The sequence below is a fragment of the Tinamus guttatus genome, unplaced genomic scaffold (genome assembly GCF_059628265.1).
Source record: "Tinamus guttatus ecotype Peru unplaced genomic scaffold, ASM5962826v1 Tinamus_guttatus_pri_ptg000356l, whole genome shotgun sequence".
NCBI classification, from domain to species: Eukaryota; Metazoa; Chordata; class Aves; order Tinamiformes; family Tinamidae; genus Tinamus; species Tinamus guttatus.
In genome coordinates, this window is record NW_028288890.1 from 2,952,304 (window position 1) to 2,974,904 (window position 22,601).

General features: G+C 45.2%; 1 protein-coding gene across 1 annotated transcript in view; it reads left to right on the plus strand.

Moving 5' to 3' along the window:
• Window positions 1–22,601, plus strand: part of MYBBP1A (MYB binding protein 1a) — a 44,806-nt gene that overhangs the window by 5,057 nt on the left and 17,148 nt on the right. The window contains exons 10-23 of the mRNA XM_088529952.1: window positions 143–250; window positions 728–853; window positions 1,252–1,458; window positions 2,107–2,215; window positions 2,614–2,701; window positions 3,027–3,178; window positions 3,903–3,995; window positions 4,688–4,828; window positions 5,369–5,533; window positions 6,254–6,411; window positions 7,278–7,412; window positions 7,550–7,661; window positions 9,773–9,904; window positions 11,466–11,534. Coding sequence (XP_088386078.1) covers window positions 143–250; window positions 728–853; window positions 1,252–1,458; window positions 2,107–2,215; window positions 2,614–2,701; window positions 3,027–3,178; window positions 3,903–3,995; window positions 4,688–4,828; window positions 5,369–5,533; window positions 6,254–6,411; window positions 7,278–7,412; window positions 7,550–7,661; window positions 9,773–9,904; window positions 11,466–11,534 — 1,795 coding nt within the window. The remainder of the gene's footprint in view (window positions 1–142; window positions 251–727; window positions 854–1,251; window positions 1,459–2,106; window positions 2,216–2,613; window positions 2,702–3,026; window positions 3,179–3,902; window positions 3,996–4,687; window positions 4,829–5,368; window positions 5,534–6,253; window positions 6,412–7,277; window positions 7,413–7,549; window positions 7,662–9,772; window positions 9,905–11,465; window positions 11,535–22,601) is intronic.

Consider the following 22,601-nt stretch of genomic DNA (forward strand, 5'->3'; position numbering starts at 1 on the left):
GCTTGCTTGCTAGGAGGCCTCTTTCAAATGATGTAAATCACAGAACTATATCTAGTGTCACCTCTTGCTGCAGTTAACTGTGTGGTCTGTGTAATTAGTGTAGTGTTCAAATTACTGATTGTGTCCCCTTGCTTGTTGAAAGAGTTCAACATAAGATGGCTCGACTGAGAAAATGGATCATCCACCGACTTGTTAGTATCATTGAAAGCCAAGTGAAGAAAGAAGAGAGCCTTGTGATGGACATTTCCAGGTGGGAATGGTTTAAAGACAGTTTAATGTCACATGTAGTTGGAGTAATTTTTTTTAGCTGGGGTAGTGCTATAGAGCTAAATTGTCTCCATGGGACTAGACAAATTGATCAGTGGAAATAACTCCAGCATATCTAGTCATTTAGAAAATTGCATTCTGTTTTCAGAAATAAATTCTGCAGACCTAGCTGCATACTTGGCCAAAGTAATTTAGGCACTAAAATCAACTCAGCCTTGTTTCTTTTCAGGAAGCTTAAGGTTCCTTGTTACCTAGATTATTTTGAAAATATTATTTTTAATACCTGCATCAAATCTTGATAATATTTATCAGTTTAAATGTCTTAGAGAATATAATACAAATCTGACAGCTTGGGATGAGTGCTAGGTAAATATGTGGTGTTCTATTTGGTTTGCACTATTTTTGCTTTATTATTTCAAAGTTGACTCTTGTTTTTTTTCTCATCTTCTATCTGTTCTAGGTTTTGCTTCTTCCATGCTTTCTTTGAGACCAAGAAAAAGGTTTCCCAAATACCTGAGACAAATGCCCTTCCATCAGTGCCCCTAGATGAACAGGCTCGTTCACTGGCAGCAAACTACTTCTTTGGGTAAGGATTTTGCTTGCATGATTTAAGCATGGAATTTTGTCTTCTTCCCTGAGGATAAGGTCACTCTGCAAATGGCAGGGCAAGAGGTTCAGGTTCAGTTGTTAGCACTGGTGCCCAATTTGGCTTTGACAAATTTGAGTCAACACTAATGACAATGAGTTATGGGTTTTTTTTTTTTTTCTTTTTTTTCCCCATATTTTTTTTTGCCCTAATATGATCTGTTTGAAAGTGTGCCCTTACTGTCCTTGGAACAGGTTGAAACTTAGGCTCTGTGAATAAGGTTTGACATGTGTGACCAGAGCTCTGAGGTGAAAGTGCTCTACCTGTGTTGGGCATTTTGAAAAGGAAAATGCCACCTGGTCCAGCTCATGCCAACGTGCTGGTTGCTTCCTTTGCAGGTTACTTCAGACGCTAAACACCCTGGCTGTCCTGGGGGATTCAGCAAAGGCTGCAGCCTTGAGGGAGAAGCACATCCATGGCGTGACTGCAGATGGGAAGCTGTGGATCTTTCTCCTTGTGGAATATGCCAGTGAGCTGCTTTCCAACGAGAAGCATGTCAAAGCTGTGAGGCCTTTTACCAAGGGACAGAAGGATGCCTGGGAGAGGTGAGAGGCTTGGGAAGCTGGGTGCTGAGTTGTTGGGATGAGGAAAGTGGAAAAGCCCTAGTTTTAGCCTCTTTCTGGGCCAATAAAAGCATATTGCCTGTATTTCAAAGTTCTCCTCTGACTGTTCTGGCTGCTGTAGTAGAACCATTTCACAGGCCGTGGCAGTTCTGTTTCTTCCCTTTGTGAGGATGCAGGACCTGAGAACGGGATCTGGGGACTTGTTTGGGACCCTTCTTGTTCCATTTCACCCCACTCATGTTCTTTCTGTGTGCTAAATGTCTACAGGTGGCCATGTCCTTTTCTGTTTTCATTCATAGTCATTCCAAGTCTGATAATTTTTCCTCCTGATAATGTCTATTCTGAATTCCCAGTTGTTCCAACTTGCCCTTTTCTGATTCAGTCTCCCATTAAGGGCTAACCCCTGACTATAGTGTTAAGAATTCAGCCTGTGCTCAAATGCAGAGGTTTTCATAAGCTACACAGAAGGTGAGATGCTATTGCTGGGTTAAGATTTTATCTTACATTTGCAAGCCCAGTACCTATAAATTAAATGATGAAAATGGTGTAGTGGATGTGGCTTTTAGTTTGTTCACAGAAGAGGATTCACTGTTGTAATAGAGAAAGACTCATAAGTATTTCTTTCCTCAGAACACTTCAATCTGTGAAGAATTTACAGAAGAAGGAAAATAAATCAGACAGTGCCAAAATCTTTGCTTTCCAGCAACTTCTGCTTTTAATGGCCATTCATCTGTTCAAGGTAACACCTCTGAAACGCATTTGAGTGGTGTACAACAGGCTGATAGCTGCTGCGCTTTCTGAACATTCAGCTAGAGATTTTCTTTGTGTTCAAAGATCCAATCTTCTGAAGCCTCTAACTTCTTAAGACAGACAATTGGCAGTTAATAAGCTGTGATTCTTATGGTGACTGTAGACATCAACCTGTGAGGGTAAAACGTGGCCTAAGCAGTGGTTTTGCCTTTGACTTGCTGCATGGGTGAAATCGTCCTGCTTATTTGCATATTTTTTCAGCAAAGGAGTTGTTGTAACTGATTTTAATCTGTACCTATTTGAAGAAATCCTTGGATACAGGGAATATTCTTTTTGTTGCCGTTGATAGCAGAAAGTTCACAGGGTTGTTTGTTTTCTATCAAACAGAATCCAGATGAAACAATGGAACTTCTGAGTGACCTTCTGGACTGCACAGAGAGGGCCTTTAGCAAGGAACCCAAGAAAACAAGCACTGGTGAGTCCTTCTTGAAGAAAGAGATGGGATGGGATTAGTAATACTCTGCAAAACCAGCAAAGAACCTGGCTTGTTCTTCTGACTTCCTCTCTAACTATGGTCTTACTATTCTCTTTAAATCCTTATATAAATTTGAAGGTACTGTGAAAATAACACCCATAGGTCTCTGAAGGCATGGTTGTATGTAGACTAGGGTCCCAAACTTTTGGGCTTGTGGACCTCTCTCAAACCGCTGCACTTCTCACAGGCTGCTGTGATTCTGGATTTGATGGGAAACACTATGAAATAATACACTTTTGCTGAATAGCTGTATGTTCCCATGCAGAGAACTTGGAGCCAGGATGGGTTGAGGTGATTGTGGAAATCCTTCTCTCTCTGCTTGCCCAGCCCAGCCTGCTCATACGTCGGATCTCCAAGAGTGTGTTTGGAAGGATATGTCCTAATCTGACCAAGAGAGGCCTGCAGCTGATCTTGGATGTAAGTGAGACACAAGAGGGGATTTTACTGATTGCCTGGGTTGCCCTTAACAGATATAGAAGCATGTCTGCTGACTATTCTCTGTTTTGGGATTAAATGATTCTTGATTTAGGAACCAGGTCTGGCATATACACAACTGAGTTTTAAAAGTAGTGTACAAGTATTTATGGAAGCTGGGGATCTACTCATTTTTGGCTATATTCTTTGGTAGTTTTAGGCTGAGGAAATTCCTGCATCAGGCTTAATAACTGGTAGTTTTTTGTGCATGAATATAAGTAGTAGCTGTTCTTTTTTTTCTAGATAGTCTAAGCGCTGAAGTGCTAAAAATAGCTGACATTGAAAATCTGAGTTGGTCACATCTCTGAGTAAAGTGATGTCTTCTGAGACAGTAATATATGGATTCAAAGATCAGCCATCAGGCACTTTATACAATACATCTAGTATATAATTTGTAACAAATCAAAATGATGATCTGTCTCCTCTCTCTTCTGTTTTTTCCACCTTTTTCTTAGTTATAGACGGAACTTAAAGCACATTATGGATTTCCATAAGTAGCTGGTACAAACGTGTCTTTATAAACCAGAAAGATGAATGTTGTTACTTATTATGTCATCCTTCACCTGGCTTATTGTGCTGAAATCAATGTCTGTTGCGCACAAGAAATGTATCAAAATAAAACACTTAAACAAGCAAACTCTCTGTCCCCCTCCTCCCCGTTTTGCAGGTTCTTGACCCGTACCAAGATCAGGATGAAGAGAGTGCAGTTGTTGTGATGGAAGAATCGGACAAGAAGACCAAAGCTTCACTAGAGGGCACGGTAATGGATGCATCATTACTTGCACCAAATACTTTTCAGGCTGGCACTGCTTAAAAATCTGCTCTTTCTGATCTGTGGTAATAGATGTAATTGCATTTCCTGTCTTACAAAATAGCTGCTGCTCTGCTAATGTTAATGAAAATGTTTTTTTTTTTTTCATTTTAATGAAAATGTTTATTTTCAACGTACTAAGTGCAAATATCATGTTGAAAGTGCTTGTTTATTAACCTTATGACCTTGTTGGAAGTATGGCTGTTTGAATAGATGACTTCCTGGCAATAAATGACCATGTCCTGAAACTCCTACAGGACCTCTCTTTTTTTTGCAGCCACAGCCTGAATCGTGCTGTGATGTATAACCACCTGGATTCAAAATCTCGAGTTTTAAGAGCTGCAAAGATTTGACTCATAAACTATTTCTCAGCATTAGTGAAAAGGAGAGTAGAATAAAGGAGGAATTTGGGTCCTCCTTGGAGGCTTCCTTTTGAGATTCATTTAATATGTCAGAGGAGTATTATGTTCTGCTCTTAGGTCTTGTGCAGACCTCCTATCTGTCCTGTTGTGTGAGGGGTCCTCACTTGTACCTGAGGGCTGTAGGCAAGGATGGGGCTTGTGATTTTGTTTCTGAGTTGACATACCTGGGAAGTGAGAAGGATGGAGCAGTGGGCTCAGGAGATGAACTTTGCTTTTCAGGATGATGAAGGAAGTGGGGACTCCTCAGATGAAGATGGCTCTGAGGAAGAGAATGACAGTGGAGATGAGGATAAAAATGAAGAAGTTGACGAAAATTTCCGCAGTCAGCTGATGAATGTTCTCCAAGCCGGGAATGCGCTGGTATGTTTTGACTGTCTGGCTTGATACGGGTATCCGGGCAGTGTGGGGTGGTGAAAAATTATCTAATGCCTATACTCTGCTTAAGCTTTTGCAGGGAGAGCCCTGACAGTCATCTTTTGTGGCACTTGAAGCAAGAGGTCAGGTTTCTTCAAAGAAAACTGTGGGAATTTGTTCTCTTATTTAATGTTAGTGGTCTTAAGTGCTTTGACTTGGCAATTTTAGCCTGGTATCTTGGATTCTTGCCTGCCATAAATGAGACTGATGTGAACTAAAACACTGAGATGCTGCTATATGATGTCTATATTGGAAACACCTGACTGGAGCATCATTGGAAGCATGAGCAGGAGTTCCCATTGTGTCTCCCCCTGTTGCTATTCGGAGTCTGGAGATGGCCAAATCCCTCCTGCGAGTCTGTTCCCGAAATGCCTGTGCTCCTCCTCGCCCTGCAGGGTTAGGACAGTCAAGGGCAAGTGAGCGTTAGGATCTTATTTTTGAAATGCGTGAAATAACATGCAGTTTTTGTATTCTATAAAACGGAAGGAAGGAGATGAGAGTGATGAAGAGATGGATGATGAGGCTATGATGGCTCTTGACAAGAACATCTCAGCCCTCTTTGCGGAGCAGCAGAAACGGATCCAGGCAAAGAAGGATGAGAGAAACAGGATGCGAAAAGAGAAGATTCTACGGAGGGATTTTAAGATTAAGGTGGGAGATCAGTGTTTTGTATGAAGGCCTTGCTAGCCTGTTGGGTATAGTCTCCTGCATGCAGTCAGCTACCTAGACTAAAAACATGGATGTATACTTAAGCTGTAAGCTTCTAGAGGCTGAGACTAGATTGTGCAGCACCTGGCACAGTAAGGCCATGGTCAGCAAATGTAGCCTCAGATACTTACTTCTAAACAAAAACTAGTGGTTGTCCTGTCAAAAAGTGAACAGTTTCTGTTTGCTAAACAGAAATGTTTCAGCTCCCTTCCACACCTCTCCAAAGTTATAGGTGTCTGTCAGTTTTTGTGAACTGGACAAACCTGGCATACTGTAGCATGACGTGCGTAAAATCCCTCTGGTAACTTTGCTTTCTTCTCCTTTTTTTATGTTAATAAAATCTTGAGGATCATGGTGAGATGCTCCAACTCCCACCTGTTATTAGTGTCTGTAATACTAAACTTGGGCCACCTGGTGTCAGCATGGTCTGTCCAGGATATTCAGCATCCAGGGATGGCTTCAGCCACTGTCTTACAGAAACATTTGGTGTCAGATTCGGCAGGAGACTGAATGGTGTAAACAAGCCATGGGGTTTTTAGCATTTTTATTTTTCAACCCCCTCCACCTGCTGTGTGCCCTGCTCCAGTCTGAAGGAGCTGCTCTGCATAGATCCATGTTTCCCTGTTTACATGAGTTCCCAGCTGAGTAACTCTATATTTGCAGGTGCTGGATCTGATTGAAGTGTTCCTGAGCAAGCAGCCAGAGAACCCCTTGGTGTTTGACATCATTGAGCCCTTGCTTCAGGTGATTGAACAGTGCATGAGCTCAGACTCTGACAAGCAAGAGGTTGACTTCCTCCAGAAAACAGCCCATATCTTCACGTGAGTGTCCTTAGTCCTTCAACGAGTAGGCAAGGGATTTTGATAGACACCAATGATCTTGACTGAACTTCTCCTCTGGAACTGGGTGTTTCTAAGATGCAAGGGATTTTCTATGTTTATAGAATATGTAGAACTGTTCCCCATTGCCAGTGATTAGTCATACTGCAGAAAAAACAATTATTGTCTGGGTTCTATGATCTAGGTGACTTCAGGTGTCAAACCTGTTTGCAAGTGGAATTCTGTAGATCGAAGGGTTGGTATTACAAGTGTAGGACTGTGTTGCTGAAAATCTCCATGGGCCTTTGAGCTCTGTCAGACCTTCAAACAACTCCCCACGCTTACAGAGATGTTGCTGTGGCTGGACTGAAACTGCCAGCATCTCATTAGAGTGCAAGTTCTTGCAGAGTCCAAGTTCTCTCTGTTCGTGGCCAGAAGTGAGCTAGACACAAGCAAAGAAGCGAGATGCAAGCGCAGTGCATGTTGTGTGATGCATCCTCTGTGTCCCTGCCATGCCCAGCACTCCCGTGGGATCTTCAGCACTGCTGTCCACCCCTGCTGGAGAAGCAGTTCTGTGCTGGCAGTGTTTGAGGCAGTCAATTCTACTTTGTGTGAGTTTTGGATGAGAGTTGACTGCTGCCTAATGAGCTGCTTGAAGGTGAAGAGCACTGAATATCCTCACCCTGCTTGCAGTAACTGCCTCTTTTCTTGCCCATATCTAGCACTCATTTTGTTTTCAGCAATGGGAGACTCTAGTTTGCTCTCAGCTCAGTGACAAGGGTTCATAACCATGGGCTCCACAGAGCCCTTTCTGCAGGTAGTAGCTTTAGGTGCTTAGGGCATGGTTTGTTCTTCATGCTCTTTTTTAGGAACTCTTTGTGCCGAACTAAACAGTACTGCAGGAAGGTGGATACCCTGCAGGAAGATTTGCATGCCTTGGTGGAGAGGCTTGTGAAAAAAGCACGCAAGCACACTGATTCCTCCGTGGCACTCTATTATTTCAGGTGAGTACTAAAAAAGAACCTCTCTGTGCTGTGGGCAGGGTTGTGACCATGGCTGGTCTGAAAACATGCACTGTGTTGCACATTAATGTGATGCTGTGGTAACTGCTGCTTTCTCCCCTTTTCCATTTCTGTCTTAGTGCATCCTTATACCTGCTCAAAGTATTGAAGGGAAATGTGTCTGATAAAACATTGACTCCTCCTACCCCTCTGCCAAAGAAACAGGACAACAACATCCCGCAGGCTTCTCAGGTAAGACAGCAGGCTGCTCCTGCAGCAGAGTTTTTGTCAGTAAGTTTGCACTGCCCCATTTCTCTGAGTGGGCATCACTCACCCAGGCTCACTGTACCTGCTGCCTGCAGATACCCATCCACAGGCTTTCTTCTCCATGCCCTAAGTTGTCACATTCCTTGTGCACTTCCAGCACTGTCCTTCCTGTCTTTGCAGGGCCTGCTTGTGCACAGCCACCAGGGGCTGCTGATGGACAGCGGATCTTAGGTTAATTACCTAAAAAGTGTGATCGGTTTTTATGCTGTTCAGCTGGTTAGTTTGCTATTTTTCAGTTAACTTCTTTGGTCACTCATTCTTTGGGGGGAGAATGTTGAGGAGCCTTGAGGTAGAGATGAGTATGAGTGAACTCCTGATCTCTCTGAGGTTTGGGCTGAGTTAGCTCAGGGTGAGGAGAGAGTGGAGCAGCCCTGATTTCAGTGGTAGTTGTGTATATGTTCTTCAGCCAGTTGTGCTATAGGTGTTATCACTCAGAGAGCCTTACTGTCTGGTTTCCCTTTTGCCCTTTTTGTTCTCTCTGCTGAATTTCACAGGTCTCTGAAGTTTACGATCCTGTAAACTTGATGATCCAGGGCATTTATCTCCACTAGAAGCTTAGGGAGCAAGGTTTCTGTGCCTGCTCTAATGCTTGCCTCAGAATTTTTAAATTATGTGCAGGAATTATCCCTTAAAAAACGGGTTACCTCAGGGTAAGAGAAGACCTGGAAATTCTAAACCTTGAGAAAATGTAGCCTGTGCTTTTGGGACTTAGTGAGAGACCAAGAGTATTAGTCTGAGCAACTCTTACTCTATGCTGGGCCTTCCTGGTAAGAAAGACAAAGTTGGAGCTTTTTGTAATATACACAATCCAGTTGCTGTTGAGGCCAGGTCAAGAGGGTGCTCCACAGCATCTTCATGCAACTTCCCAGGGGAGGATGTGCGCAGGAACAGGGCTGTGGTCTCGTCCAGCAGAAGGTGCAGCCAGCAGCTCAGCTGAATTGCCAGCTTGAGGGAAGTGGCACAGTTTGGCTGTTACGGTGCTGCTGGTGCTGATGCTGGGTTGAGGCTTTGCAGCACGGGACGCACAGAAGCATCATGTGTTTCCAGTGAGCAGCACTTCGCAAGAGCTCTAGAGCTTTCCAGTAAGCAGCAGAGTGGGGCTACTAGAGGTCCTATGATGCAGTGGCCAAATAAGCAGCAGCGTGGGGCTACTAGAGGTCCTATGATGCAGTGGCCAAATTTAGGGGAGAGCCTGTGACTACAGAAGAAATTTTATATAATAAGCAACGTCTGCATGGGAGAGATCTGTGTTTTATTTTTTTTTTCTCCCAAAGATATAAAAACATTTCAGAGAAGTTCCAGGTGTAGACTCTTCACTAGGAAACTGAGGTCATGTATTTTAGGATCCACCTCCGCTGATCCCTTCTAGTCTGCATCCAGCTAGGGTAGTAGTGGGAGTTTGGCCTGTGAATGTACACAATATTTACCTGGCTTTACCTTGCTGCAAAGCCTTGGACAAATTGCTTGGGCAGACATGCACAAAAGATCTATCAACTGCTGTGAGAAACCATGCCTCAATCTACTGGACATTAGTTTTTGTCTCTCCCCTAGAAAGCTGTGCTTCCCTGGCAATGGGATAACAGGAGGGAAAGTCAGGATGTGATGCCGTGTTCCTTGTTCATCCCTGTGACATTAGTTTTGATGTATATGGACTGTACAAGTCTCAGTTCGCGGCTGCATGTCTTCTTTGCTCATTGCCCACCAGAGGGGGATATTATTTTACACATTTCTGGGATTTTTGCATCTCTGCTCAGAACTACAACTTATCTGCTGTGGACCTAGAAATCATGGGTATAGCTGCAAAGTATATGTAGCTCTATACATCATCACGGCTGAGAACCCTGTGTTCACAGTGCAGCTGCTTCATGGACAGTTCTTCATGGAACTTGGCCTGTATCATATAAACTACCTAAGGATATCTAGGTGTTGGAAAAATCTCCATGTGCCCTGGTAGAAATGAATTGCTTCATTGCTAGTGATTGATCCTTGTGTTTTACTGGTGTCTTTTTTCCTTTTGTTCTGCTTTTTCCCTTCAGCTCTTGAGCACAGGCAGCCTGGATGTGGATAGGGTGACTGTAATATATCAGCAAGCCCTGACACAGTTCTTGTCTAAGCGAAACAGTGCCCTTACAGCCTCGATGTTCCTTGATCTTTTCAGCCGCTTCCCGGTAAGTGTTGCTACCTGTGCGGTACGTTGTTTTCCAGTGGCTCTGAAGTGCACTTGTAAGCCTGGGGAAAACAGGGTGACAAACTTGCAATTTAATGCAAGGCTTTTGGAAACTGCTCTGAGATTTTCAGGGATCTTCATCTGCTTGGGCTCCTCGTGCTGCATGTTTTGATGTCACTGCTGCAGAAGAGCAGGATCTTGGTTACAGCTTGGGCTGGGGATAGTGCATGGAGAGTGCGGGTAGCTAGAAGGTTGCTCTTTATAGAATGCCTTAAGAAACCCTACTTTTCTACTCACATTCAAGACAATGTGGATGAACAGAGCTTGGACACAGGCAGCAGGGAGGCAGCTTCTCTAAGGAGGCTACAGGATATGGAGTAATCTAATCTGCAAAACAAGATGTTTAAACAGTGTCAGTGTCCAAAATCTTTGGGGAATTTCCTGCAAACTTGACTCATGCCTAGGACTGGCCTCCCCTATGAAGGCAGTGCAATGTGGTACAATACTTAAGGGTTTTTTTAGGTCAGTAAGAGTGATGCAGTGAGTTGCCAAAAGCCCTTTCTCAAGCATCATTGACCTCCTAGAAGTGATATCTGAAAGGAGGGAGGGAGGAGATGTAGGCTTGTGTAACTGTGGAAGATGATCTGTACTGCAAGGGAATCCATCCAAGAGGGAATTCTTTCTCACACCAAGTTTCATGGGCTGGGATAACACTAACCCTGGCTAGTGAGACAGAGAGGAAAGAGGTCCTATGTTGTTGCCTGAAGCAGCACATTTAAGACCTGCAGATTTGCAGAGCCTCTGATTCTTTTGCTTGCAAAACTGTCCTTTAAATCTTTGAGCACATCCCTTTTATAAAACAAAGGCTGTACCCTTGTATTGGCCTGTTTTAAAGCTAGGTTTTAACCACTTGCTAGACTTGTCTATTTTAGTAGTTTCTTACCCAAAAAAGAAGCCATTTTGGGTGGTGTGGTTGCTATAGCCAGACACTCATGGAAGATGTGTGAACTGTGCAGCAAACTGTTGTCCATGTCTTGTTAGGGCTGCATCTTCCACTGTCTGATAGATGATGTTGTAGGGCCACAGTCGAGGTGTTTGTCAGGTGTTGTTAGAATAGCCTAATCCGTGTGAAATGGTGGTTTCTCCCCACAGAGTGTGTGGGATCAGATCCTTCCCCAAGCTCTGACATTCTCCAGTCTAGGTCAGCATATTCTCCTTTGCCTTTGGGACTGTGCCTCTGTAGAGCATAGGCAGATGCAGACTTAAATCAAGAACAAGGCAGAACCCAGGAGGTGAAATCCTGACCTGATTTTTCCAGGTCAGGAGCCTTGCTAATTTTTATTTCACTGTGAACAAGATTTCATCTGGGGCTGGTGTGAGCAAAGCTGATAATTTTCAAACCAGCTAGCAAAACTAGCAGCTGTTGCTAGTTGGGCATTTGTGTCTCTTTTGTCATCTTTTTCTTGGTCAAGAAGCTGTGTAAAATACAGATAGTGTTTTCTTGAAAAACAAATTTGTCTTGTCAGCAAATCAGTAACAGTTTGGCCCTTTCTTTATTGCAGATCATGTGTAAGCCATTAGTAGACACTCTTGTCAAGTCTATCACTGCGGGAGCCAGGCAACATCAGCAGGTAAGAGCGAACGCAAACAAAGCTGCTGTATTGAACAGTCAATTGGAAAAAGCACTTAATCACAGCAGCTCGGATGGTGGTTAATACACTTATTGCTGCCTTTAGGGTTGCCCATTTTTGAGATATGAGCTTCCTGGGAGGAGAGGTTTTGCAAATACTGGCTTGCCGCATCAGGTGTGTGACTGAAGTTGTGGAAGTGGCCTGTGTGTTCGGTCACACACATTCATTGGTAACATCTCTTTTAAAAATCATGCTCCATTAAAAAAAAAAAATCCATAGCTTGCAGGATTGAGGCCTGCTTCGCTTAGTCATCTTTGCCTTGATTACTTTCTTATCTAAGCTGTTCCTATGTATTAGTGCACCCTGCTGTGATTCTGGTCCCCTTTTGGTAACTAAAACCCCTCTAGGCCAGTAGAAGCGTGTCTCAAACTTTCCCACCTCTTGGCTGTAACCTGCATCTGTTCCCACAGAAGTGCATCTAAATTGACCTTTCTTTTTCATAAAAAAGCTATTTTATTGCTTCTGATCATTAGATGGGATGTGGAAGGCTGGGTAGGTGTTTACTCTAAAGCTGCTTTACATTGTTAGTGCAAACTGCAGTTATTTCTGCTTTCAGGCTCTTTTACCCGACAAGAAAGGCTCTGATTAAACAAAAAAGAAAAAAAAATCAAAGAGAATTAAGCAATTAGTAATCTCAGTGGATAGAAACAAGGATGTGTTACACAAATAACAATCAAATTAATTAGAAAGGACATACTTGATCCTATCCTCAAGAGACCAGGGCAGCATCCTCAGCAAACAGCGTAATTCACATGTGTATATTTGCTTCCCTGCAGGGAATAGCCCTGTTCTTCCTTCAGGGCTCCCACAGTTATCGGCTCGCGCTTTGTTTCCAGAGTCTGTTTATCTGTGGGTGGGAGGAGTGTGGAAAGACGTGCAGCGTGCTGTGTGTGGGAGAGCGGATAGAGAACATGGATATGCTACTTTTTAAACAAAGGCAGCATGGAGAGTAAGCCCTGTAAAGCCGCTGGAGTTGCAGCTTTACATTTTTGCAAGCTGCTTCCTTTTCTGGAATTCAGGCTTCTCCCCACCAAATGCCTAATTCCTCAGGTTGAGAATTAATCTTCCCCACTGATCCTCAGTGCAAATGTGCCTTGATGGTGTCCTAAGGGATAGGCAAGTGCAGGGACAAACTACATGGCATAGGTAGCAAAGTGACATTGTGGAAGAAGCGGCGGGATAACTTCCCTGAAGATCTTGCAGCTCCTGGCAGCTTCTGGGATAGAGAGGTGGGCAGGGAGAGGCTTAACTATAGCCAAGGACTGTCCTAACTCAGGGTGCTAAAGTCTCCTGGCACCCTGACTGTGGCCAGCCCCGGTGCTTCAGAGACGAGTGAGTAGTCTGCCATTTTCAACTCCCAAATATGGACCTCTAATCATTAAACTAACATAATCTCTGGGACATGAGGCCTAATCCTCCTTCTAACACTTCTGTTATTAATTACGATCATTTTGGCCGAGCCTCCTGTGTCTGTGTGAACAGCTAATCCCGGCGGGAGCTCAGTGGCTGGCCGGGAGCCTGCAGGCCGGAGCTGCAGGGGGAGAGCTCTGCTCGGTGCCTGAGGCGCAGGGAGGCCCGGCGCTCCGGCCCGTGTCTTGTCTTGGCCGCCCGCTACGGGCCCCAGCGCCTGGCTCATGGGACACCCTTCCCAAGGAGGCAGGGAGAAGCGGAGGCACCTGCAGGTCCAGTTTTTTTAGGTAGTTTTAAATGCAAAGCGGTTTGTGGGGAGGAGGGAAAGATGGGGTTCCTTTCTCCCTCTCCCCAAATACCTAGGAGTTTGCGAGAGCGGCACTGAGACAGGGGGAGCTTCTTCTGTCTCTCCTCTCAGCAAAACTGGCCCCGGAGTTTTCAGGTAAGGTCTTGCGGGTGCTGGTGCTCATGTCTAGCTGTGAGGAGCACTGAGGCAAACCCTGCTGCTCCTGCCGCTGTGAGCTGCTGCGGGCCGGGAGCCTCCGTCCGCCCGGGACAGCGAGCTCTTCCCCTGGGAGACGCCGCTGCTGTTCAGCCGCTGCGGAACCAGCGGTGCCTTGGAGAGCCCCAGCCCTTTGCCCTGGAGACCTCTTTGCTGTCCAGTGCCTGAGTATTTGTGCAGTTGTGTGGCCAAACGGACATGAGGGTAGTTCGTTTGGAAGTTAACTCCCCGCTGGATACATACCCCTTTTGCTGCGTTATTTGTAACTGTGGTCGTTCCCTGGTTTCCTCCGTGGCACAGGGATGGTCAGTGCAGGGCCAGCGGTGACTAGGGCAATGCTGGGCTTTGCCACACAGTGTTTGTGGCCCGAAGCTTTTGCGACAGCAAAGTGTTGCAATGCCACAGCCTTTCTGTGCAACCTGTCTGCCTTCGTCCCCTTCCTTCAGAACACAGAGAATATCAAAGAGTCACCTAGTGAAATTATCCTCTCAGATGTGAGTGTATGAGAGGGGGCATCCTATGCAAAGCTTAGCAGGAAAAAAAAAGAAGCTGCAAAAATAAGATTTAGTGAGACTAGCATGACGTTGGATCCTTTACCACTATTCCCACATGCCTAAAGCAACAATAAAGCTCTTCACCTCCATAGCGAAGTACTTTGTGAGATGAAACAGACAGCACTTGGGAGGATGAGAGCTCTTAAGGCACTTTTAAACCCAGCTTACAGTGCTTGAGTTGGTAGCTCAGCCTGTGTAACCTGCTTTAATTTGCAGTGCTCGGGGATTGAACTTGAAACTGCAGCTTGTACATGCAGGCAAGGTCTGATCCAGGGAGGTTACTCCTGGCTCAGGGTCGTCTGCAGGGACTCTCCTACCACAATTTCCCTTTTCAGGAGCTGGACAGATTGGTGTTCATGTGGGTGCAGATACAAAGGCTTCACCTGGGAAGGGGAGATGTCAGCCAGGCCTGAATTCATTTTGGTACCTCTTGTAGCCTGTGTGTCAAAAAGATACAGGATGGATCTCTGTGCAGCAGCAGACCTGCAAAATCACCTTGTATTTGGCAGTTCCTGCATCTGAGCTGGGCCTCCCTCCTGCTGTGAGACCAGCCTGGCTGCTGGACAGCGTGGATCCTTTCCTGCTGGTTGTTCAAGTGCACTGTAACTCCCTGGTGTCAGCGTTACCCACGTTGGCTGTTTGAATGTTTTTTTTGTACTTAAATAGGAGATCTTGTGGGATTTGCCATGTCTTTTTTTTTTAATCCTAACCGTCAGATTCCTTTTCCTAAATCCTGCTTGGTTTTTGCTTTCCCATATGTGTAGGTTAAACCAGCATGCAACTTAAAGCTGTCATGCACGGTCTTCCCAAAATACTGACTTCTGCATGTCTGTGATCTGAGTTGCGCTGTTGTCTACAGTAGGAAAAGCTTAAGAGCAATTGTAAGAAATCACTAGATTATATGTATTTACTGCAAAGCTTTCCAAGGGAGCCTTTAAGATCTGAGAGGAATGCTATAAGTTGCAATGATAAAAAGACAAGATGGTAAAGAATAAAACTTCTTGAAGGGTCTAATCCAACTTGCTAGATGCAGCTCTGAGGAAAGAGGCCCTGAAAATCAATCATGCTGTTCATGATCTTGCACCCCACGTAGCGAGAGGAGAAAGGTCTTCAGTGACAGGACTGCGAAACCAGTGCACACACCAAGTCTTCCAGTAGCTATGGGCAGATATGATGACTTTCTTTTGCTGAGACTGAGCTTACACCTAAGTAAAGAGCAGCAGTTGTTTTGAGAATCCCTTCTGTGCATGCAAACCACATGCACATGTTCTTCAAACTGATTAAGTGCAAATGACAGCTGGGAAATATTCTCCAGTGATCAGACTGGGATGGGGAAGTGACATGTCATTGAAACAGCTTGTGTTAAACCTCTGCACTGACCTAGTGCTAATAAATTGCAATAAGCTGCTGGCACGAATGATCCTGTTGGCAATGCAAAGCCTTGCAATTAGCTGAGCAGAATGTGCGCGCTGCTAACGGGGGAGAGGCTCCTGTGCTATTTTGTGAACTAAGGATATTGCTGTCAAGCTGATGTCTTCTCCAAGCACCAGGCACATTTTATGCAATTCTGTTTGGAAATAAATGTGCATGAGCTGGGTCTCACTTCCTCCTTTCTTAATACAATTTGATCTTAGCACTGCAGTTGTTTTCCTGGAGACCCTGGCTTTCACGCTGCTTCCTTGCACCTCGGTTCAGTGGGTGCAGTGTCGCTTTTTCAGTGTGCACAAACGGCTTGTTTTTTGGACTTGCACTGATGGAGTGTAAACGGAGGAACAAGACGTGTTTAATTTAATGATTGTCGCATGACTCAGCTACATACCAGAACCCTCCTGAGCCTTAGGTGAGGAATGTCTTCCTGCTGTATTTTTAGCAGCATCAGGATGCGGAGGGTAACTGCAGTAGCAGCTCAGGAGCTGTGTGTGGTCTTGGGCTGTCCTTTGGAGATGCATCGTTAATTATGGTGAGCCTCTTGAAGCAGCTCCCCCTCTGCCCCTCCATGCACTCTTTCCATACTCCCTATGTGTTCTCAATCATGCTCGTGCTGCCAAAGGGCTGGGTGAGTCAGGGAGCTAATGCTTTTTCCCTAGCAATTCCCTTTGTTAGTCCAAGGAAGAGGTGAAGAAGGAAAAGATGAGGCTGGTTGCACTGCAGCAGCCAGGTTTATTGCTGATGCAGGCTTCTACGAGTGCTCTATGGAGCTTTCTTGATTTTCTATGCTAGAAATCATCTTGTTAGTGGATGCACTAACAGGGTATTCTGTGTGTTGTGGCTCATAAAAATACAGCACCAAGCACCTGTGAGGATGTGCAAGTCCCTGCTGCTCCTGAAGCAAGCAGAAATAAAAGAGCATTCTGTTTGCGACGCAAGCAGCTGAGCACACCTTAACCGTGTTTAAGTGGTGACCTCTATAGGGAAACCCTTTAAGGGTTGGCTCTTGTTGAGTTTAATTAAGTTGCAATGCTGTGGGGTATCCCCTGGTGTGCAAGAGTCTCCTAAGAGTAAGTGGCTCAAAAGAGACTCCACCTCTTTTGGGCTTGATGGTTGATGAAAATCATCATTTTATTTATGGTCCCAGCCAGTTTGGAAGTGAAACATGTCTTGCTATCAGAGTAAGATGTTGTCCACATCTCACTTGTCCTGGCAGACATTTGCAATCTGTAACTTTTTCATAGGGTTTAGGCAAATTAATTGATACCTCTCCCTTGCTCTGCTCCTTTGGGAAATGCGTTAAGGTACATGGATTTCAACACTGTTCCTGAGAGCCTTTCTAATTACTTTTGCCGTGGTCACCAATCAGTCTGAATGCATCCCCATGTTATTTATGTTTAAAGCTATATTGATTGAGGGTGTTGCAGTAGCTGGGAGCATAATGATGCTGTATTGGTCCATCAAGAGTTTCTTTTTGGCTTGGCTAGAATTCTGCAGTGATCTTAGCCCAGAGCTGTTACAAAACTAATAAAAGTCATTTTACTTAGTGTGGAGATTAGAGTCAGCACTGAAACAAAGTGTCGTCTTTTGCTTTATAGATTGATTTATGTTTCAAAATATGTTCTTATAAAGTAGTCTGTGACAAGGAGCCCTATAAGATCTATCTGATAGAGAGTATATTTTAGGTAAGTTATTAATTAATCTTGTTATTTTGACGGTCTTCCCAAAGGGATCGAACATATATAGAAATAATTTTACACAACTGAAGCAATTCGGTTCCCGACCTGCCATCATCAGGAGGATAAAATATGATCCCAAAGTCCTGCCAAAGTGGTCTTGGCTGGTTGACAGGTATCTGTCTGAACAGTTTGTGTTTGATATAAATATCTTAAGTTAAAAAGTAATTAAACTTTAATGCAGCAAGAGCCGTAAAAGCCCCACACAGCTTTGGAAAACAGCCCCTGGGTGCGGTGCTAAGCGAGAGGGTCGCCACAGTCGCCCTGTACGCAGCTCCCTGCACTCAGCTCCCTGCATGCAGCTCCCTGAATGCGGCACGGCCGAGACCTGCCCTGCAATATTTTGCATTAGCTGCAGCTGCCACCGAAGCCAAATAAAGCTCTGCGGATGAGCACGGGCACCCCTTGGACTCTACCTCTTTTCTGTCTGAAATGGGGAGCAGGCTCCTGGCGTTAGCCAAGCAAAAGGCCTGGGGCCTCAAGGGTATCCTGTCTTGAAAACTCCTCTCCTTGCAAGAGGAGGCACTTGCAGCTGGATATTTTGCCCGAGTTTGCATCTTGCTTTCATATTCCCGTGTTCATTCTGTTTAGTGGGATGGGCAGGGAGATGCTGTGCTTTGGAAGGTAAAGCTGAATGAGGGGCTGACTCCTGCACAACCTTGATCACGGGCCAGCAAGGCCCTGTGATATGGGCTGACTAGGCATGAAAAGGGTCCCTCTGAAGTCAAGGGGGAAACAGTTGAATGTTTAAGTGCTTTGCTGTGTCATGGCCAGGGTGCTCTGCATTTCAGGACCAAGCTTTTAATTCCTAGACCTTTAGGGTGCTTGTGGATGTGGATTATTGCAGCCCAGGTTTTTGCTTCTGGGAGCTTCTGTTGCATTAGGAGAGCTCAAAGAAACTGTTTTCCTTTAGAGGATGTTGACAGCAGCTATAAATAGTCTCTGATGTTCTTTGGAAAGGTGTCTGATGCCCTGGTGAAAGGTAGCTGCCTGTGACAAACTGCTTTCCAAGTTGAGTTTCTCTCTGCTTCTTCCCTAGCTTATGTGAGATGGTTGAAAATTTAAAAAGCTGTTTAAATTTTTCAGCCGCCCCTGACTGTGGTTAAGCGGAGTGCTTGAAGTCCCCCATCAGGAGGTTTCACCTGTGTTTGCATTGCCAGCTCCTGTGTGTGAGGTCGCAGGTGGACGAGGACGCGTGCGGGCGCTCCTGGCTGAGCTGCTTTTCCCTCACATGGGGTATTTGGTGCCTTCCAATGCCCCCCGTGGGAGTGTTTTGCAGCAAACAGACACCGGCCTTTCCCACACAGAAATCCATAACTACACCAGGCATCAACCAACCAGCCAAGAGAAACTGCCCTGTTATTCCCTGCCTTATCCCTTGTTCTGCTGTGGCTGGTGCAGCACAGAGAGAGCAAGAGTAGGTTCCTACTTGCCTTTATTCTGCTTCCTTGGATATTACAGATATTTATTCTGCTCATCAGTTTGTGGTGCCAACTGTCTATGCTGAGTGAGGGAGGAAACATGGTCTTATCTGGGAAGGCATTAAGAAAATTAAGAGCTCACTACATTGTGCTTGGTGCTATAGACACAGCCGCTGGCAAAGGTCCTCCAAGGCTGGGATTGAACAGTCGCATTAACAGCCTTGCATCTGGGGTGAGGGTGCTGCGTTAGACATAGTCCCTGTTGCAGTGATTTCCCAGGACTGGGCTATTTCCAAGCCTCCTGAATTGCCACCTCACACAGGGAGCTGGTGGTTACTACTGCGTGCTACAAAATACTATAAAAGCACCAGGACCAAATCCTGTTTTGTTGAACTTCTGGGTAATGTTTGCGGCTGTGTGAACATGGGGCTATTGCAGCTGAGTTTGGGAACACCAGCAAGCAGGTTGGAAGGTTGGTTTGGTTCAGTGAGAAAGATGAGGGCTTCTGAAGTGGCAAGTGTTAACCTGTGTGGTGGTCTCATGAGCTCTACTAGAAGGTGGTCCTAGCAGGGGGGTTGGACTAGATGATCTCTAGAGGTCCCCTGCAACCTCAACCATTCTGTGACTCTCTGATTTTAGGGATGCAGTTTGACTGATTTCTCAGGTATCACTGGTTTCTCCTGACCATCACAAAAGAGATAAAGCCCAAGACAGGAGCAAGGGTTTCTGTGCAGGGTTTCCAGGTGGTGCCTTGCAGTGTGGGGCTCAAAACCGTGGCCATCGTGCCCGGGGCAGCGGCAGCCTCTCATGTCACGACACTTCCCTCCACGTTCTGCAAAACGATGGGATGGGCTGGCGAGCATCCCAATCGATGCGTCTACAAAGTTCAAGCCGGTGCCGTATCGAACTTTTGTTTTTAATTTTGCTTAGCAGCACTGTGTATTTTTGTATTCCTTGCAAACAATTCTACTGACGTGCAAGGAGAACATTTTTTTTTTAATACGACTTGAAAGGTAAACTTCAAAAGTTGGTGTTTGAGTGAATGGAATTCTAATTCCTCATTATCTGCTGATAAATGCTCTTAAAAGAGGCAAACCTTTGTCCCTGCAGCAGCAAGACTGTGATCTACTAAACTGGGGACTGCAGCTAGAAGACAGACAGAGCATAGGCAACATGGGCTTTTTTGAATACATACTGCTCTTAAATATCTTAAATTATTAAATTTGACCTTACCAGAGTCTCTCTGAATAGACTACATTATACAGTAGCTGCCTTCAAAATAGCATAAGAAAATCCTATTGTATGACTCTGTATTTGGGGAAAATTGGCTTTGTGGTGCTGAGGAGACACTGGACTTAGGAAGAAGGGGGAATTGGAGAGGACATCTTTCCGGTTTTGGTTTCCAAATATGTGCAGTTAACCTGAGGTGCCGCAGGAATTCCTCAGGTTTTGATCATGTGCCTGTCAGTAAAATCAAAGTTTACATAAACTTTGTCAACAGTGATTTTATGGGGTGCATTTTTTTTCCAGAGGAAAGCCAAGGTCAAGAGAAAGGGTAATGCCCCAGATAATGATTTTGTAAGAGGTTTTGTGACATTTGGCACGATTTCTTTGAACCTCAGCTCCTGGAGACTCTGGAGGATCTTTGCTTTCATAACAAAAGGACATTTTTAGCTCTGTCCTTCAGACAGAAGAGCTTGTTAACGCAAAGGGGAAATGCTCCAAAATCAGCAGGCCTGTATTAAGAAACCGAATTGTCTTAGATAGTTCTTTTTTTATTGCGACTTTGTTTTGACTTTGGAAAACATTTGGCAGTGTGGAGGGAAATAAGCATATTTCCTGGGTTTTTTTTTTTAATATTGTTATTTTATTTTGTTAAATGTGGGAAAGGAGAGGTTTGGATGCATTGCGTAGGATCCGTTGCTTTCTTTAACTCTTGTCTCAGTGATACCAATATTCCCTGCTAACTACAACCCTATTCCTTGGAGCATTACAGAGAAAGCAAGAAAACATCACTGCCCATGGGTGCTAATCCATTCTGCTAGTGACCTATCTCATTTTTTTTTATGCGAATTGCTTAGTAATTATGCATCTTTTAATTTTTCAAGAACTTGAGCTAATAAGCTGTTGATGTTTTTGAAGGAGGCATTAGGTCTGATTGGACCTTCTGATGCGGTGGGTGGTTTCCCCGGGGAGAAACAAATCTGTTACCAAAGCAGCCGTGGGATATCGGGATCGTGGAGCGTGGATGGCCCTGTCCTGCAGGGCCGCTCGGGGCCTCTGGTGCGAGGAGAGCGCAAGTAAATAACGTATTCCCCAATCCCCCCTGCTCACTAGCTGCATCTTTAAGTCCTGTGTCTTCGACGTGGTCAAAGCTAATGTCATTCAAAGCCATCAGCCTGGTCTGGCCCGGTGTGTCGTGTTGTATTTTCTGTGCTTTGAATGCTGAGCGTCCTGCAGACCCTTTATCTCGGGCAGAAAACCTGGCAGGGCAGGCTGCTCTTGGAGGTGCCGCTATTCCCTGGAAAGTGGCAGTGTGGAATCCCGGCGCGCGCTGCGGGCTAAAACCCCCTCATTTCTGTGAGCAGCTCCCGCTGCCTCATGGCGGCTGCAGGAGGGAGCTGTGAGGCCGTCCCGGAGCACGGGGCACGTGTGTCTGCTGCCCCCGTCCTAAGCAGCCTCTCTCCGTGGGGCTCCTCCGTTAGATGGGCAGGAGATGGGGCTGTTCCTCTGACAGGAGCATCCCCCAGAGCCCTCTGAGCCTTCTTCCATGCTTGGAAACCGAGCGTGTTAAAAATCCCTTGGCAGCAGTGGAGAGGACACTTCCCAGCGACTGCAGAGTCCCCGGACGACCAATAATGCTGGGTTAGGGCATAAAGAAACTTTTATTTAAGTGAAGTGTATATGCCCGGGTCTGCAGGCAAGCTGCTCCAGTGTCTTGACTGCTGCTCCTAGATTTTCTTGACTGCTGCTCCTAGATTTTCTTGACTGCTACTCCTAGATTTTCTGCTGGCTCAGGTATATTTTAAAAAAAAATCCTATTGGTTTGGCTTTGCAGTGAAGGGAATGATGGTTATAACCAGCCGGGCAAAGGCTGGAATAGCTGTAGCTGTTACGTAGCATCTAATACAACAAATAGTTGTATTAGATACAACAAATAGTTGTATTAGATGGAGGCAGCTCATACTGAGCATGTCTCCTCTTGTTTTTCCAGCCAGTTTGAGCAATGGTGGTTTAAGAGCTTCTGTCTTGGAATAGCCATTTTCCCATTGTGGAGGAGGTGCCAGTGGAGGGAATGGAACAAAACTGCCCATATCGCGGCCAGGTGCTCCCCAGCAGCAGCTGGGACCGCAGCCCATCCGATGGATGCGACGGCCGCTGTCCGGAGCCGCTGGAGCGGCGTTCCTCACCCGCATGCGCTTCCATGGGCGAGGAAGTGTTTGAACAATAACGCAGATGAAAAAGGGAGGAGAGCAGGAAAAGTCAGCAGGAAGGGTAGGGAGATGAAGATCTCTTCACAGTTCTCTCCGGTCACTTTTGCTTTGGCTGCTGCCTTCCCAGGGGCTTTTGCTCTTTCCCAGCAAGTAGCATAATGAAATTTCAAATGCAGAAGCAGAGCTACCAAACCACAACCAGGATCTGAGACTTGGAAGCACCAGTTTTGGGTGACTGGTTTTCTTCTACTTTTGAGAGTGTCTTTTTTAGAAACTGGCTAGAGAGAGGGACAGTGTCTACTGCAGAGCTTTAAAGGTAAAATAATTGACTAAAATGAAATCAAAAATAAACTCTCTGATCGATTTTGCACCCTAGGAAGGCATAAAAAAATAACCTGCATCTCATATAGGGGCAAAATGTGTCTTGTGTGTCAGAATTATTTTAAAAAGTGGTAATATGTAAACTGTTGTGAGGTATTTAAAGGATCCTGGATGAAAAGCATCCTGCTATATCTGTGAAAA